The 18639-nt window shown below is 48.7% G+C and overlaps 2 protein-coding genes across 2 annotated transcripts in view; both read right to left on the reverse strand.

The window, feature by feature from the left end:
* Window positions 1-1125: 1125 nt before the first annotated feature.
* OC90 (otoconin 90) lies at window positions 1126-13419 on the reverse strand (the record flags this gene model as incomplete). Its single annotated transcript, XM_029062089.2, has 12 exons — window positions 1126-1567; window positions 2382-2488; window positions 4394-4568; window positions 5336-5470; window positions 6815-6910; window positions 7226-7279; window positions 7367-7417; window positions 8214-8336; window positions 8987-9099; window positions 10097-10271; window positions 10958-11017; window positions 13323-13419. Coding segments are annotated over 12 exons (1497 nt in total), but the record flags the coding sequence as incomplete, so codon positions are not given.
* Window positions 13420-18508: 5089 nt separating this feature from the next.
* Window positions 18509-18639, reverse strand: part of HHLA1 (HERV-H LTR-associating 1) — a 16332-nt gene continuing 16201 nt past the window's right edge. Inside the window, exon 16 of the mRNA XM_039911925.1 lies at window positions 18509-18639. This exon is cut by the window's right edge and continues 349 nt beyond it. The gene's annotated coding sequence lies outside the window, so the exon portion shown is untranslated.

An 18639-nucleotide genomic window follows, 5' to 3' on the forward strand; every position in this document is an offset into this window, starting at 1 on the left:
GGTGAGCAGCAGTATTTTGGGCAGTGCAGAGCACTAGTTCACATTAGATTAGATGGTAATCTCGTGGGCAAGGACTGTGTCTTTTCCCAATACTGAATTCTCCCAAGCACCCAGTACAGTGCTCTGGACAAAACTACTGAGGAATCTCTACAGCTGCCTTCACAGCGATCTTATTCACAACATTTCAGGCCCCTGAGGCCCCTTTCTCCACCCGCACATCGGGATAGAGAGCCCAGGTGGGGTGGGTAGAGCCAGGCCATCGGGCCAGCAATGGGGTCGTCGAGGGAGCACTAAGCAGGGCCCTTGTGGGCTTGGGAGGCCCTACAGACACGAGGAACATTTAACAGCAGGACTGCTGTACCAATAGAGCCGCTGTATAACCCAGCAGAGAGGAAAGCAAGGTGGGCATCAGAGGCACAGGCTTGGGCCCATGTCCACTTCACTCTCCCCCAGCTATGCCTACTAGAAGCTCTTGCAGGTGCCCCCCGAAGTCCCGGTGGGGAGGTTGGGAGCGGAAGGACGGGGAGAGATTTCAAGGCTGAACTTGAAACCCACCCTCCTCCCACAGCTGGAGGTCAGAGAACGGGTCTGATCCCCACCTGTGGAACAGGTCCTGCCTCTTTCAGCCATTCGCAGCAGACACCCCCCTGGAAAACTGGACCAAGGACTGGCAACATCATTGAAGACACACAAATGATCCTCCAGGCAATGAGACTTTGAGCCATACAACAACGTGGGCAGTTGGGCTGAACTGCCCGCCCCCCCCCCCCACACACACAATCACAAACCACATGCCAGAGTCCACACTCGGGAGTGACCGGGAGCTCAAAGACAACGTATCAGCCCACTCCGGGGGAGCACTGAGCTCCCCTGAAGAAAGGGTTTCAGTGACACAGAATTCAAGTCCGGACATTGACTTGTCCAGCCTCGGCCAGACACAGCCCACCACCAAGCACAACGATCAGAGACTACGAAGTAAACCAAATCACAAAATCCGGCGGGTGCTTTAGGAGACGGAATGGGCCGCTAACCCCACCTCACGATTTCCTGCCCCGTGGTGCCCAACCTCTCTCCTGCTGGAAGAAACCAGCCACCTCCAAACACATCCTTGATTTTTAGGTTTATTGAAGAGCTGGGCTGAGCCTGGATTATACAAAAAGATCCGTATCCGGAAACTAACATGCTACTGGGAACTGAAACCCCCACGTTTCAACCGAGAGCTGCCCCTAGCGCCTCTCTGAAGAGGGGAAACTCACTCATCTCCCACGCCGTGAGCGGGATCCTGCACTGTCCAGAGGCTCCGCCACGAATCTTCTCAGTCTCCTTAGGAAACGACCCGGTGGGCCAACTTCTTCACTACTCTCTTCCGAGCTGGAGCTCCTGGATCCCAGTTCGACGGAGGCGAAGGGCCTCCCGGGAAGTCCGCTCGGACACGCTGCCCGGGTAACCCGACAGCCTGGTCTCCAAGGGAGTGGGAGGCTGTTGTTGAAGGAGGCAGCCGCCAGGCACTCGGCCGCTGTCCGATCGCAGGAGCACAGCAGCTTCTCGCACGCGTTCCAGCCGGTACCTACGGGAAGCAGGTAGAGCAGGTCGGGTTCACAGGTGGGTCTGCCCAATGTACCACGCGTCGGAGGTGACAGGCATTCTGGGTTGTAGCTTGGGCTTCTCTGGGTTTTTTGAGGGTTTTTTTTAAAAAATGGAATTTGTTAAGCATTTACTTTGTGTCAGGCACTGTACTAAGCACTGGGGTAAATACAAGCTAATCACCTTGGAAACGGAAGTGCCTGAGGGGATCCTATCTTCTTTGGCTAGAGAAGCAGTATGGTGTACTGGATAGACCACGGGCCAGGGAGTCAGAAGGTCATGAGTTCTAATCCCAGTTCCGCCACTTGTCTGCTGTGTGACCTTGGGCGAGTCACTTCGCTTCTCTGTACCTCAGTTATCTCATCTGTCAATTGGGGATTTGTGAGCCCCACGTGGGCCAGGGACTGTGTCCATCCCGATTTGCTTGTCTCCAACCCCAGCATCTAGTAGAGTGCCAGCACATTGTAAGCGCTCAACAAATACCATAATTATTAATTACTGATTATTAATTAATTGGAACCTGAAAGCCTCCCGGCACCTCACAAAATGCCTAGCAAATAACTTGGTCCCTCTTAATCCCTTCAAATGACCAGCCCAATCCATTGGCTTTGGCTGTATTTTAAATGTCACTATGGAAAGATCCTAAATCCTTGCTGTTGCCTTTGAGACTGATGTGTCAATTGCAGCGTGGGCTTCTCGGGAGAGAGGCGGGCACTCTCTCGGCAAAAATCATCACAGTCATTCGTGCTCTCAGCAAAGCCCCTGAGATGGAAGTCGCTCCCCTCCCAAAAACTCACATTCCGGTTTGTGGTCCAGACACACCACCTCCACTTGGGAGCTCCGCTCCAGCTCACAGCCCATGGTCTTCACCTGCTCCAGGCAACAGTGGTGGGAAAAACAGCAGCTAGAGAAAAGGAAATAGTCACCCATCAGATAGACCAGTTGGCCCTGTTTCTTCTTGTTCTATCTTTATTGCTTTTTTTTTTTAAAAAAACCAACAAAATATTGCCTTAACCTTTAGCTGTAGGAGCCTGGGTTCATCACAGGGGAAGGTTGAGGAGAAAAAAACGATGTGAGAAATGCCCCATTGAATCTGACCAGTGACCCATCTGGCCCACTGTAGTGAGAGTCCCCAACCGGGACACCAGCGCTTAGTACAGTGCTCTGCACATAGTAAGCGCTCAATAAATACTATTGAATGAATGAATGAACTGGATCCTTGGAGGTAACATTTTGAGAAGGACTAACAGCCCTAACGTATATATACCCACGGACCTGAAATACCTCACCACGAATCTCTAGCTTTCCCAAACACACATCTTCTCTCTAATGACCCATAATACCCAGGATAAGAGGAAAAGCAATTTAAACCTTCCCGGTAGCAATAATCAAATTCGATCCAGTTGTCACCCGAGGATATTCTCCGTAGGCTCGTAGACCTACCCTCCACAGGGATCATGTCTCCTCTTCCTCTCTACAACAGCCCGAGGCAACCAGTGGGGCCCTGATGCACCCCTTGAGTATTCTGCATAAGTTCTGGGTGACATTCTGAAGGACGGGACAGAGTTGAAAAAGTTTTGGGGAAGGGCGGCCAAGATGATCAGTGGGATGGACTAGTAGTAATATTTACTGAGTGCTTTCTGGGTGCAGAGGACCGTAGTAAGCACTCTACAGGCGTGAGGACAGGCTGAAAGGATTAAGACTCTCCCACCTGAAAAGACCAAGACTGAACAGGGACAGTGTCTAGGACACACAGTAGGTGCTCACTAACTCCTATGAATCCCATTGATTGATGCCAGCTTACAAAATTGTCAACCGTGTGGCCTTGGGTAAGTAACTTCTCTGGGCCTCAGTTACCTCATCTGTAAAATGGGGATGAAGCCTGTGAGCCCTATGTGGGACAATCTGATTACCTTGTATCTTCCCCAGTGCTTAGAACAGTGCTTGGCACATAGTAAGCGCTTAACAAATACCAACATTAAAATAATAATAATAATAATGTTGGCATTTGTTATATGCTTACTATGTGCAGAGCACTGTTCTAAGCGCTGGGGGAGATACAGGGTATTCAGGTTGTCCCACGTGAGGCTCACAGTTAATCCCCATTTTCCAGATGAGGTAACTGAGGCACAGAGAAGTTAAGTGACTAGCCCACAGTCACACAGCTGACAAGTGGTAGACCCAGGAGTCGAACTCATGACCTCTAACTCCAAAGCCCAGGCTCTTTCCACTGAGCCAAGCTGCCTCCCGAAGGGCAGGTGTAACTAGCTGCCTGGCATTGTTGCCAAAGAGAAGCAGCGTTGCCTCAAGGTTAGAGCATGGGTCTGGGAGTCAGAAGGACCTGGGTTCTAATCTTAGGTCTGCCACTTCTCTGCTGTGTGACCTTGAGCAAATCACAACTTCTCTGTGCCTCAATTAAGTCATCTGTAAAATGGGTATTTAGACTCTGAGCCCCAAGTGGGACATGGACTCTTTTCAACCTGATTAGCTTAGTACAGTGCCTGGTCCATAGTAAGCACTTAAATGCCTTTAAAAAATGACATCCCACCAAGATACGGGGCACCCATGAAACCACGGCACTTGTGAGGAAGAATGAGGCTCCCCAAGTCTTGCACAACATGTGTACAGTCTCTACTCAGTGTACAAGCGGACTGGAGCTTGGTAGGGTGGTATTTCCTGAACGCTTACGCTAAACGTGCTTAGGAGAACACAACCAAGTCGGTGGACGTATTCTCTGCCCATGATAACCCAGAAGCCAGAATAAAACAGAATCCCAGTAGGCACCCCTGACCCCACTGACTGCAAATACCTGTCTAGGATGTCAGCAGAGGCTCCTCTTTCTTCTGGTCCACAGAAGCAACCGACCGATTCAAATTCTTCTGGGCACCTTTGGGTTAAGCAAAAGAGCATCTCTCCAAGGCGGGGCAGCTCCCGCTTCACCTGCCCGTCCCAGTCCAGCTGCCGAAAGGTGAGTCTGTCGCATGCTGAAAGGGAGGAGTCACCGGGAGCGGGGCGACAGAGGTCAGTCAGCCTGAGAGGAGAGCGCCCCAGTAAACGGCCAGTGGTGACATCTCACCTCCAAAACCGCATACTGGATCCCTCCCTCTCGACCAACCAGCCCTGGGTTCATAATCATAAATAATAATTGTGGTATCTGTTAAGCACTTAAACACTTAAGTACTACGTGCTGGGGGAGATTCAAGATAATCAGGTCCTACGTGAGGCTCACAGTCTAAGGAGGAGGGAGAACAGATTTTGAAAACGTACTGTGCACGTGAGCAACCTGAGGCAGAGAGAAGTGAAATGACTTGCCCAAGGGCACGCAGCAGGTACCTTACGGAGCCGGGATTGGAATCCGAGTCCTCTGACTCCCAAGCCCGTGATCTCTCCACTAGGCCATGATGCTTCCCGAGTTCAATTAGTCCATTCCCCTGCCTTTGAGGTCCTCCAGAGGAGGAGCCAAATCTATGGGTTCTGTTTCCTCACCCAGACAGCGGAAGCGTCGAGACTGAACCCGACGTGAGATGCTGGTCCAGTGGGAGACTTGGAAACTCCAACCCCGCTCCCCTATGAGACCCTGCCGTGTTGGACACGGTGAAGCACCTCCAACCATGATCAAGGCCCCATTCAACAGCCCTCCCTTTCCCCCCATCCCCTCTCTGTGGGGAGGCTCTGACAATTATTACTCTGACACAAACTAAAAGTCACTTTGCCTTTTCCCAGTGAGCAAGTGGAAGTGTCATTAACTCACGGTTTTTTGTAGGTCTTCCAGTTTCTTTGTTAGTCGGGGATGTGGCTGGGGACCAGGCTGGTGGTGTCAATAGGGTCGTGGCTGGGGACGGCTCTGAGGGGGCCAGGATCACTCCTGGTACCTGAAACCTCGTCCCTGCAGAGCGTAGAAGGTGTTCAAAGACCTGCCGGCCATGGATGTCGCCGGCAACTCAGGCCCGCCCCATCCACAGCCCAGTCCCCTCTCTGCCAAGATCCCCGTGTGTCTCACCCAAGGCCAAGAAAACACAGCACCCTGCAGGAGAGTCAGATAAACCTTTGTCCCTCAGCTGACCCATCGGGGAGCCATTCCAAGCCCGATCTAGGTCGAGTTCAGGCAGGTGTGGGGAAACCCCATCCCCATTTCAGGGGATTCAGGTCCTGGGAGAACCCAGTAAGGGCACTGGGGAGCTCTAAGCTCTGGGATGGCCCCCTGATCTGCTCAACAACATTCCCAAAGCCTCTGGGGCAGCCACATATGTGCTGAGGTGACCCCAGAGGTGACCCTGGCCTAATTTGGTCAGCCCAGCTCTCCCAGGCAAGCTTGCCGAAGATCAGAACCGGCGCTAATCCAAGTCTGGCAAGCAGGGCCGCCTGGGCCACAGATACTCATCCCTCACACAGTTCCGGGCCCACTGGCTCCCTTGACAACACGCCTCTGCTGAAGGGTGGGTCAGGGAGGAACTGTCCTCGGGGAAGCGGCCATAAACGTACTCGGAAAAATGGCCCTGTGAGGCCACACGGTGTGACTGAAATGGGCAATATGGTGCAGGAGATCTTTGTGTGGCCTTACGATTTGTTTCATATCTCCAGAATGGCTCTTTGAACAAAAGCCATAATGTCATTAAATTGCAAGCTCCTTGAGGTCAGGGATTCTGTCTTTCATGTCTGTTGTACCTCCTCCAAGCACTCGGTACAGTGCTTGGTGCTCAAAAGGCTCCCAGTGAATACTTGTGATTGATTAATTGAATGTCAATCAGAGGCCTAGTGGAAAGAGCACAGGACTGGGAGTCTGGAGCCCTGGGTTCTAGTCCCAGCTTTATCACTTGTCTGCTGTGTGACCATAGGAAAGTCAATTCTCCTCTCTGGGCCTCAGTTTCCTCATTTGTAAGACAGGGATGAAAACCAGGCTTTTGTTCCCTTTTAAGCACTGAGCCAGGAATGGAACTGGATCCAGTCCAGATTTCTTGTACTGATCCCAAAACTTAGCACAGTGGTTGGCACATAGAAAGCATTTAATAAATGCCATCAATCAACCTACATGATTTTTGAAGGGAGGCTAATTTCAAGCTAAGACTCTCCTCTTCTCTTCCCCCTGAACCTTCTTAGAAAGCTCCAGTATCAGCGATCGGGTCCCAGAGCTGAAGCTCTCCCAACCAAACCCCCCCAACCCACCCCCGAGTCCTGCCCTGCCTACCCCAATACCGTTCCGGTGATCTTCCGGTACCGCCAGCTCCCTCACCTGGATCTGGAGAGCCCTCGGGGTGTAAGCCCTCAGGGGAAGACGTCGCCAGCCCAGCCGGATGGGATCCGGAGAGAGTCGGGCTGTCCTCCGATCCTGAAAATGCCCAGATGAGTCCTTCCTGCCGGAAGTCCCTTCCCCTTCCCGGGCTCCATCCAGCTTGCCCACACCCTCTCCCCTTGGCTCCCTCCTCCACCCCCAAACCATCCAAGCAGGGCTCTGCACACAGTAAGCGCTCAATAAATACGATCGAATGAATGAATGAAACCCCCCTTTCCTCTGGCGCAAATCTACACCCTCCAACTCCCTGGCTCAGTCAGCCACCCCCTCACACCTGCCCCTGAGGGACCCCTGCCCGCATTCCGCTTCCACCTGCCGGCCTCGCAGTCCCAAGCACCGCGGGTCACTTACCAGGAGGACTGGGGGCCGTTCTGCCGGCCCCGGCTCCAGGGCTGACCGTCAGAGCTAGTCAAGCAGAGAGCAGGGACAGCGTGAGCGCGAATGCCTCCACCTTCCCAGCCGGCCGCCCCCTTCCCTCCTCCCCACTCTCACCTGCTGGTTTGGAGGTCCACAAGCTGGGCGTCGGAAGTTCTGCTGAAGTCCCTGTGGACCAGAAACAAGAAAGAAAACAAATATGACCGTGCAGTCGTGGGAAGGGGAGTCCAGGGAGCTGGGTTGAGAAGCAGTGTGGCCTAGAGGATAGAGGACGGGCCTGGGAGTCAGAAGGACCTGGATTCTAATCCCAGCTCCACCTCATGTCTGCTGTGTGACCCTGGGCAAGTCACTTTACTTCTTTGTGCCTGTTACCTCATCAGTAAAATGGGAATTCAGACCGTGAGCTCCATGTGGGACAGGGACTATATGCAACCCAGTTATCTTGTATTCGTTCGATTGTATTTATTGAGCGCTTACTGTGCGCAGAGCACTGTACTGAGCTCTTGGAAAGTACAATTCAGCACCAAATAGAGACAATCCCTGCCCACAACAGGCTCAGTAACTACCCCATCTTGTATCTACCCCAGAGTTAAGTACACTGCCTGGCACATAGTAAGCGCTTAACAAGTACCACAGTTAGTATTATTAGTCCCAGCTCTGACGTTGGCCTACTGTGTGACCTTTGCCTCTAATTCCTCCTCTGCCCCACCCCTCCATCCCATCTATTCCCACCCTCGTGTCTTCATTGCAGCCTTTTCACTCCCCCCCGCCCCAGCCCCCCCAGGGTCAAAATTGAATCCAATAAAGTAAGTAGGACGCGATCCCTACCCTGGAGAAGCTTAGAGTCTAGTGACTCACTGTTGTTACAAAAGGCAATGGGCCAGAAACTCCCAGGAAGATGTTTCTCAGCCCTCTTGTGATTTCACTGCCACCCAGACCTCCCACAACTCTGGTCGTGATTTACCTGTGCCCATGCACGAGGCGGGATCCAGGCCGTTCAGGGAAGTGTTCATGTTGGAGCCAGCAAAGCATTCAATTGCAGCTTTGTCACAGAGACATAAAAGCTGTTGGCAAGAATCACTGGACTCTAGGGGCAGAAAAATCAAGAGATTTTGGAATATCCATTTCCACCAGTTGTCCTCTCTTCCCTGAATGGGAGGACACAAGAAGATGTGCTTCCTTTGGACATTGCAAACTTGAAACTTACTGGGGCTGGGAATGCTATGATTGGGACTTCTACTACTCTTTCCCAGTGCTTGATGTAGTGCTTTGTACACAGTGAGCGCTCAATCGCTTAATAGATACTTTAATAGATAGTACTTAATAGATACTACTTTCATCTCTGCTCTTCTTGCCACAGGACTCTACGGCTTTTTTGGCTTTTATTTTATCCCTGTCATTTAGGTTGTTTTGGGATTCTCGTATCTTATCTTTCCTTACACGCCAGTCCCTCTTTATTCTTGGATTATGAGCCCCTTGAGGGCAGGGACTATATCTTACTCTCACCAGTGAATTACCTCTCAGTTACCAAAAAAATCAATAATTACTACTACTATTCTAAGTGGTAGGCACTCATTATAACCCCCCGCACGTAGCCAGCTCCCAAGACGGTGATCTGTGTCTAATAGGTGCCCAGAACAGTGCTCCGTATGCAGCAGGCATCTACTTCAGTGCTCAGGTACTGCCGACTGGTTGAACCACCAGAACCAGGGCTGCGGGGAGCCTGACCCGACCTACCACACGTGATGTTCTGGGAGACGCAGCCCACGTCTGGGGAGAGCTGGGCTGGGTCCTGGACACACTCCAGCTCTGAGGCTTCTTCGTAACATCTGCGGTGTTGGAAGCAACAGCTTTGTGGGGAGAAGGGGAAGAATAGGAATGAGGAAGCCCTGCCGGAATCTCACCTCCACCAAGAAGCCATCCCGGATCAACGGTCACGACTCCAGGTGACGAAACTGCTACGGGCATCCCGAGTCCTTGTGTACATTCAGGCTTCTTTAGCACTCAGGCATCAGTCAATCAATTCATCATTTACTTTGTGCAAATCACTGTACTAAGCTCTTGAGAGAGCACAATACAATAGAGAGAGTAGACATTCCCAGCCCACAACAAGCTTACGGTCATGAAGGGGAGATGGCCATTAATGCATTCAATCTTTTCTGCGACAATGTACATTTTCACAATGTGATTTGTCTGGAATATGATTTAATATTAGGAGAACCCAGCATCATAATAGGTGCCCAGAACAGTGCTCTGCATGCAGCAGGCATCTACCATGAGTGTGGAGCAGTTTCCCTTAGAACGCTGTCTCAAAACAAGGTTAGTCATCAGGCCTTCAGCACGTTTCCAAAGGAAACCAATTGCAAGTTTTTAAAATTCACTCTTTAGGCCTTGCAAATTGGGCCTCTGTAAGATGAGGCCCACTATCACTGATAAGTGTCAGAGAATTAAGTTATAGTTCAGTACAGGCTTTCCATCTCCCACAACCATCTTGTATAACAGAACCCATGGTACTATTTCCATTGTTTCAAAACCATCTTCCCACAACCTCCTATTTATTGTACTCTCCCAAGTACTTAGGCGCCATGGATGCCGGGGGCATGCAGGATACCACTCTGTACACACTAGGCATCCACTACAGTGCCTCTGCACACAGTAGGTACCTTTCACAGTGCTCTGTACACAGTAAACACCCATGACAATGTTCTACAGAAACTAAGCCATCAAGAAATAAATACCATTGATTGATTCTGAGAACAAGCAACTCTACAGATAATAAGTGCTTTCCCCGAACGGGTTCCTACGGCCGTGGGTAGCCCGTCTGCCCCGAGGGTCCACAGAGCTCACCGGTCAGTCCCGTCCATGGGCAGTCCTTCCATCTCGAAGCGGCAGGAGCAGCCGTAGTCCTCAAAATCCTTGGGACAAAGGCCCGTGACGCACTTCATCTTGTTGACGAAATGGAGCAGGGCAGGGAAGTTGGTGAAGATGGCCTGCAGCCAGGTGAAGTGGGACCCCAGGCAGTCTGCAGGGATGAGAGACCCCTGGAGCCTCGGGTAAAGGGTCTCCCGAGGGCACTCGGCTTCCCTGCCTCCACCCAGCGGAGTGGAGCCCAACCTGGCTCCGCGCCACCCTCCGCCCCCACTTCATCCAGGCCCTCCCCTCGCAGACAATCCTGGAGAAACTGAATTGGACTGGGCGGTGAGGGATCCTGTCGCTATTTTAAGAACAGGAAACTGAATCACAGAAAAGTTAAGTAACTTAGTACAGTGCTTTGCACCCAGAAAGCACTCAATAAATATGACTGAATGAAGTCCGAAGTCACACAACTGACAGGTGGTGGAGTGAGGATTAGAACCCAGGTTTCCTGACTCCCTCAACCTGTGACCTACCTACTGGACCACGTTTCTTTTCTAAGAAGGAGTTCCATTCTGGGGCAATCCCATTTAGATTGGGGACGGAGATGACGAGGATCACAGAGTAATAATAAAAATACTACAATTATTCTTGGGCATGTCAGATAACTCTCTTCAGAGTTGCTGTCCCTGCCTTTGAGAAACCTACCTTTGAAAGAAAAAAGATTCCTCTTAGCTTTCCTTCATTATCACTCCCTGGTTTCACCCTTTCTGCTATGACAAGTTTTGGGAAAATATTTTAGGTTGGGAAATATTTCTTCCCAAATTCTCCCAGGAAATTTCAAGTTCTACTTACCAAAAAATAAAGTCACACTCTCCACATTTTTAAAAACCCCACTGAAGAACGTGGCGTTGTCTATAAATCAATGAAATGAAAAACATGGTTAATAATCTGTATTTTATGTTTCTGCATATTGTGCTCTCCTAACCTCTGTGCTCTGCACCCACTAAGCACTCAGCTGATATGATCAATTGAAATGAGAAAACCTTCTGTGGGAAAAAATGATTCATTAAATACTTAATAGGTACCCAGAACTGTGATAAGGACTGGGAGTGATTCAAGCTAATGAGGGAGGTAGTGAGAGCACGGATTCTATTTCTATTTTCAAAATGAAAAAACTGAAACTCAGGTTAAATGACCTGCTCAAAATCACCCAGGAGGCCAGTGGCAGAGCTGGGATTAGAACCTAGGCTTCCTGATTCCCAGTCTTGTGCCATATCCATGGTGCCTCCCAAAATACTTTGCTCTGTCATGTCCCAGGTCAGAGGGACAGTGCCCCATTTTTATTAAGAATAATAATAATAATGTTGGTATTTGTTAAGCATTTACTATGCGCAGAGCACTGTTCTAAACTCTGGGGGAGATACAGGGTAATCAGGTTGTCCCAAGTGAGGCTCACAGTTAATCCCCATTTTACAGATGAGGTCACTGAGGCACAAAGAAGTTAAGTGACTTGCCCACAGTCACACAGCTGACAAGTGGCAGGGCCGGGATTCGAACCCATGACCTCTGACTCCCAAGCCCGGGCTCTTTCCACTGAGCCACGCTGCTTCTCTTTTACCCCTGGGACACCTGTCCCAACCCAAATATTAATTTAATGGTCAGCCCTGAAGCTCTATTCACTATCTTTTCTTCCTTATGAACTCCAGCCATTTGAGATTCCCAAATGGTGGCTGGCGACAGGGCAGGCAGGAAGGTTAAGTCTTAAATCAGACTCAGGTTTATTGGTTGAATGTTCGATTATCCATATGCACCGAATTAATGACCCAAACATAGTTTGGGAATCAATTCCTGGGCCAAATCCCTTCCTACAGAGGCTATCTCTAGGGGCAACAAATCCTAGAAGCCTTTGGGAATCCGAAGGCTGCTGGCTAATGATTCACTGTAGTTTAGCCAATGAGTGTCCAGTAAAGGTGCTGGAGATGACTCCAGCTCCCCCTCCAAATGAGAGCAGTCATGTACTTCTCACAGTTTTGACTCAAAAATTCATTCTATTTATTAATTTAATTACATTTTTTGTTATTGCAGTATAAACAAATTGTCTTATATCATTTCTTTCAACAAATTCCATCCAAGTATTTCCCCCAAACCTCGTATCTCTAAGCCCAGCACTTAGCACAGTGCTTGGAAAAACTGAGGATTTGATCCATTCCATTATTACTGTTAACAATGAATTTATATTTTCCTCAAGTTATATCCCCAACCTGCTTCTTTAGAATTAGCAAAGCACTTGTAATGCTTTTTGAAAATGCTATCTGTTAAGCACTTACTACATGCTTTTATATGCTACTATAGTTAGTAGTACTAACTACTACTGTTATAAACACTGGGTGGGATACAAGTTTATCAGACACAGTCCCTTCCCACATGGTACTCTCAATCTAAGTAGGAGAGAAAACAGGAATTGAACCCCCAGTTTAGAGTTGAGGAAACTGAGGCATAAAGAAGTTAAGCTGTTTGCCCACGGTTATACAACTGACAAGCGGTGGAGCAAGGATTAGAACCCAAGTCCTCTGGTTCTTTCCAGCAAGCCACACTGCTTCCTATCTTTCCTACCCTATTACTAAAGCACTATCCCATTTTTCTTCTCGTCCGTTTCACCACCAACCCCTTGTCCCCATCCTCCCTCCGACCTGGAACTCCCTTCCCCTTCGTAAACGACAGACCACCACTGTCCCCACCACCAAAACCTTACTAAAATCACATCCCCTCAAGGGGCCTTCCATGGCTAAGCCCTCATTTCCCCTACTTCCTCTCCCATCTGAGTCACCAATTTACTTGGATCTGTACCCTTTAAGCACTTAATAGTTACCCCAACCTCAATACATATGTACGTTATTTTCATGTCTGTCTCCGTCTCTAAACTTTAAGATCCTTTTGGGCAGGGAACAGGTTTACCAATTCTGTTGTATTGTACTCTCCCAAACACTTAGTAAAGGGCTCCCCACATGATAAGCACTCAATAAATACCACTGATTGATTCTGCATCTTCTCTATAAATAATTTTAGTGTCTGTCTTCCCTGCTAGAGGGCAAGGAATGTGCTTATTAACTCAGTTGCGTTCTCTCAAGTACTGAGTACACTGCTCAGCACAGAACAGGGGTCCAGTAAATATTATTAGTTGATTTAATTAATAAAGAAGTCTTTTAAATGTCCTTACTGATATTTCTTGCAGGCCCAAGTGGTAGCTCAGACGGAAGGTCAGGAGTATCCGGCTCTTGCCCATCTATTTTACCAAACGGATTTAAAGAATTAATCGTTTATAAAATGGCAGTAGAAAAGATTCCTCTTACCCAGGCTGATGTTGGTGGGAAGGAATAAAATCCTACACAAATTTGTTTAGCAGAAAGGAGTCATAACAGCAGGAGCAATGAGAGTGACAACCACCCAGGACAGCCTAATTTTTTTAAAAAAAAAACCTCCTTCTTACTAGGGACCTATTTCTCTCTTTATGACAGGATCAAATAACCGTGATCTCAACTGTGTAACACCAATTCTGCACTGGCAGGCTGGTCAGCAGGGAGGACTTGTAAGCTCATTGTGGGCAGGGAACAGGTCTACCAACTCTGTAGCATTGTGATCTCCCAAATGCTTTGTGTGCTCCGCGCACAATAGGCGCTCAGTAAATGCAAGCGATGGATTGACTGAGAAGTAGGTGATATTTTTAATATGGGTGACTGAGAAAATTCACTGGGCACTGGGGTGGGAGGGTGGCAAGATTGGGTTAGTTAGAGACCGCAAGGTCGAGAGAGGGAGGGAGTGAATGGGGACAGGTGGGTAGAGGGAGGGAAAGGTGAATCAGTCAGTCAGTGGTATTTATTGGGTGCTTACTGTGTGCAGAGCACTGTACTAAGCACTTGGGAGAGTATAACAAGGAACCCATTCCCTCGCCACCACGAGCTTACAGCCTAGAGGTGAGTGGGGGGAGAGTTAAAAAAATACCACCACCAAGATGAGCCCAACTCACGGTCACTCCAGAAGAACAGTTGCCTTCAACAATGTCTGATCATTCACAGAGGGCATGACTCAGTGGGAAGCAATAATAGTCTGACCGAGAACTACAAAATAGCAGATTGAAGACCCGAGGAGTGCCCCTTATAGGTCTTCTGCCTGTGGGACAAAAGGACACACACACCTTTCCCCCAGAAAGAGGAGGTCGATCGGCAGAGGGCTCTCACGACAGGAAGCCAGAGCGCTAAGCCCTGCTCGGCTACCCATCTGCAGCTCTTTCTGTGGCATTTCAGAGAGAGACAGCCTCCTGTGCTAAGAGCAACGGTCTGCCTACCACCCTCTGGCCTAGGCCTGCAGAGGGCAAATCCTTATTTCTGGGTCGCAAGTTCCCCTCTTGTGTAATGGAGGTTAATTAAGCCAGTCTCCTGCCACGGGGGGCTGAGACAATTCGCGGGTGAGTGATTGTGAATTATTTCATTAGAGCCCATAATGTGCTCTCTCCATTTGTGTCAATTAATTTCATCTCACCTCCAACTGTATTATCTATGGCTCATTTGCAGTGTTCTTGGAGACAAAAATCCCAGAAAGGAAAAGGTATACTCTCCCAAGGTATACTGGCGTAAAGGGGTACTGTATTGCTCTGCAGAGAGTAAGAGCTCAATAAATATGACTGATTGATTGAAAAATTGACACAGTGCTCATATCCAAAGGGAACAGAATGTGCAGCCAACGTATATACACCTTATTCCCCTAGAAGGCAGGAACGACTGCTCTCTAACAGATCCTGATTTATGGACACTTCATGCTGTCCTACTAGCTGTGTCTGCTGTCACGCAGAGGTGCATGACTGTTTCTTTGGAATCCGGGTTCCAGGGGGTCTGGGCAGACACACACTGGGAAAGAACCTTCTGTAATCTTCCCACTGGGTTCGAGCCAAAACCTGTCATGAAATTACACACTCCAGTGGAAGAGTGCAACCCTAATCTCACAGAAGTGTTTGCACCTGCTTTGTTATATTTATTAATCATCATCATAATAATAATTATTATTGTGGTACTTTTTAAAGCCCTTACTTTGCACCCTCCATTCTACTAAGCACTGGGGTAGATACAGAGTAATCAGATTGAACACAGTTCCTGTCCCCCATAGGGCTCACAGTCTAAGGGAGAAGGAGAGCCTATATTTCAGGATAATTATCTAAGCAAATTTAATTAGAATTGAAGTCTACTAACAAGAATTCCTGCTGGCCGCTTGAGATAATTGTGAACTGTTGTTTGTGATGTCTAATCGCGTCTTTCACTAAATTTGTATGACAGAGAGATTTCAATCTTCATTCCTAGAATCCTAGCAGGGAATCTAATCAATAATTGTTCTCGAGATAAATCTGTTACTGTATTCCAACTCAGTTTCCGCAAACTAGCTCACTCCCAATTTCAACGGTGACTTAAAATCACTGTCAATATTTACCCATCTCATCCCAGCAAGACCGAGTGACACAGAGGAGAAAACAGAAAGGTGGCTAAAGAGGATGAATCTTCTCAGAGAGGAGTTCAAGAGCTGAGCTGCCATCTTGCCTCTGATGAAATTATGAGTTGGATGGCACCACCTGGGCAGAGTCAGGGTTTGTAAATTCCTTGAGGCTTGGGATTGTGTGTACCAACTCTGTTGTACTCTCCCAAGCACTTTGTATGGTGCTCTGCACACAGTAAGTGCTCAGTAAATACCTTTGATTGAATGATTCTCCATATATTTTGTCACGGTATCTGTTAAGCATTCACTATGTGCCAGGCACTATTCCAAGGACTGGGGTACACAAAAGGTAATCAGGTTGGACATAGTCCCTGTTCCACATGGGGCCCACAGTCTTAATCCCCATTTTACAGATGAGGTAACTGAGGCACAGAGAAGTTAAGTGATTTGCCCAAGGTCATCCAGCAGATAAGTGGAGGAAACAGAATTAGAACCCATATCCTTCAGACTCAGGCCCATGCTACATCCAGTTGGCCACCCTGCTTCTCTATAGTTTCTGACATCTTTTACCCCAACTCGTTTGGCCAGAAGAGATCAGTCATCCACTTTCAAAATTGCTTCGTGGCAGATTAGACTGTTGAGAAACAGTAAAAAATGCTCTTACTTACCAACGCGCAGCATTACCATCAAGATACCCATCAGGACAGATACAGTCATCGTTTCAGGTCCACAGCGTGGATATTAGTCTCCCCAGAGACCCTCTGGCCTGGCAAATTAAGGAGAGCGTGACAGAATACATTCACAGCGGTGAAATCCCAGACAGAGGCTTGAGAGGACATTACTGGGGCATTTTCAGCAAGACAGAGCAGGACGATAATGTCCAAAACTCCACCCAGGCGCTGAAGGGAAGAGAACTTATTCCATTAATGGATGGAAACCATTTCAGAGGGATAATGACTCAGGGTTGGCAAGGCACTCCCGCTAGGTCAACCTAAATTTCATGAAGAAGAGAGAACCCAGGTCCACTACGTCATACCCTCTCACGAAACAAAGGGGATAACAGGGCCAAACCTATCCGATAGAGGCCTTGTACGACCAAGACACGGGTCTCTTCCGCCTTAGAACCTATGGTATTTCATCCGAATAAAGGCTTCTAAATCAGTGTGAAATGCTGGTGGCAATTTCTCCCCATTTACTGGGCAAACAGCATTTGTTTATAAAAGTATTCAGCTAAACAGACACACGCGGACATCACGCTAATTTGTGAACGTGCAGAGTTAATGTTAGAGGTTCGACGGGGCCGACAACTCCAGGTCAGCGTTCACACAGTCAACGTACCTAGTGGCATTCCCAGTCCGAGAATCTCCAACATATTGCTTCGAATTTGGGCTCTCTGGCCATCCCCTGCTCCCCTACCCCCACGCTACCTCCCACCCCCTAACCGCATCCAACGGGAACGAAAGGCAAAGGTGCGCTTACCTTGAAGGTCTTATTTTAAGGCAGATGGGTGGAAGGGAAATGCTTTTCCGCAAGGTCAGCTAAGTGATTTATAGGCCCCCCCCCGGATGAGAGACCCTTATCCATGTGATCGCTGACCTATCAAGACCCTTTCGGTGTTCATGAATGGATTCTTTCAGAAGATTCCTCCGGGCACCGTGCTACGGGAGATCATGATAATATAGCACCGAACACGTACAGGGCCTATACCGAGAGGCCCCCTCAGTACCACTCCCTCCACCCTGATCCACCGCCTCCAATTAGAAGACAATTGTTTCACTGTTCCCCACAGTCCCCCTAAAGCCTCGGGTTCGTCTGGGCACTGACCTCGGTTTTCAGTGGTAGTGCTCAGCGATGAAAGAGGAATGAGACTGATGTGGCCTGGCAGCCTCTCCAGTTGGAAAACTGTAGATTTCTTTAATCTCAGGATGGGTTTAATACAGTTTAATAGGTGGTTTGGAGCCCCAGTGTTGTGAAGCACAAAAGCCTCATGCAGAGGGTTACCAAGACCTAGTTCCGGGGGTCAAAGCCTCTTTGCTTTTCAATTATCCCACGGAGTCTCTATCCAGGCTGAGGCTCCCAGTTCAGATTGGCCCCAGGGCTCCGGTGGCCAATGATAATAAATCCAACCATCGATGGCATTTATTGAGAACTTAACTGTGTACAGAGCAAGCCCTACTGGTGCCCTGTAGCTGAAGGGATAATTGTGGATGCTCTCCATTGCATGTCCTGGGTGACCGATAGCCTCTGAGGCAACCCAGAGAAGTAATAGTAACATGTGGACCTTCTACCTCTCAAGAGGACCATTTTTAACAGGGTCCTACCCAGGGTTTTCTAGGTACTCAGGATGTAGGTTTAGAGAAAAATCAGAAGGGCACAGGAGTCTACAATTCAGTGATATTCAGTTCTTTTCCGCCATTTTTGCTTTTAGCAAAGGATGGGTTGAGGGAGGGAGAGACACTAAGCTCCCAGGATTGAGGGTGGGAGAGGTAAGAGCCTGGGAGTCAGGAGATCCAGATTCTAGACCCACAAGGCCACTGACCTGTTGGTTGACTCTGAACTAGTCACCTCAGACTGTAAGCTTGTTATGGGCATGAATGTGTCTGGTTTTTTGTTACATTGTACTCTCCCAAGTGCTTAGCATAGTGCTTTGCATACAGTAAGAGCTCAATGAATACAACTGACTGACAACACAGTGTGGCCTGGTGGATAGAATATGGATCTGGGAGTCATAAGGACCTGAGTTCTAATCCTCTCTTCACCTGGCTGCTGTGTGACCTTGGGCAAGCCACTTAACTCCTCTGGGCCTCAGTTACCTCATCTGTAAAATGGGGAGTAAGAGTTTGAGCCCCATGTGGGACAGGGACTGTGTCTAACTTGATTAATTTGTACTACCCCAGCACTTAAAACAGTGCCTGGCACATAGTAAGTTCTTAACAATTATTATTTATTATCATTATTCTCCAGTGGATTCTGGAACTGGGGTCGACTACAGAGAAACTCTCTTAATTGTAACCTTAAGATGCGGAGGGAGGGGAGGAAGGCGACGGGTGAGTTTT

This window comes from Ornithorhynchus anatinus, chromosome 4 (assembly GCF_004115215.2).
Source record: "Ornithorhynchus anatinus isolate Pmale09 chromosome 4, mOrnAna1.pri.v4, whole genome shotgun sequence".
NCBI lineage: Eukaryota > Metazoa > Chordata > Mammalia > Monotremata > Ornithorhynchidae > Ornithorhynchus > Ornithorhynchus anatinus.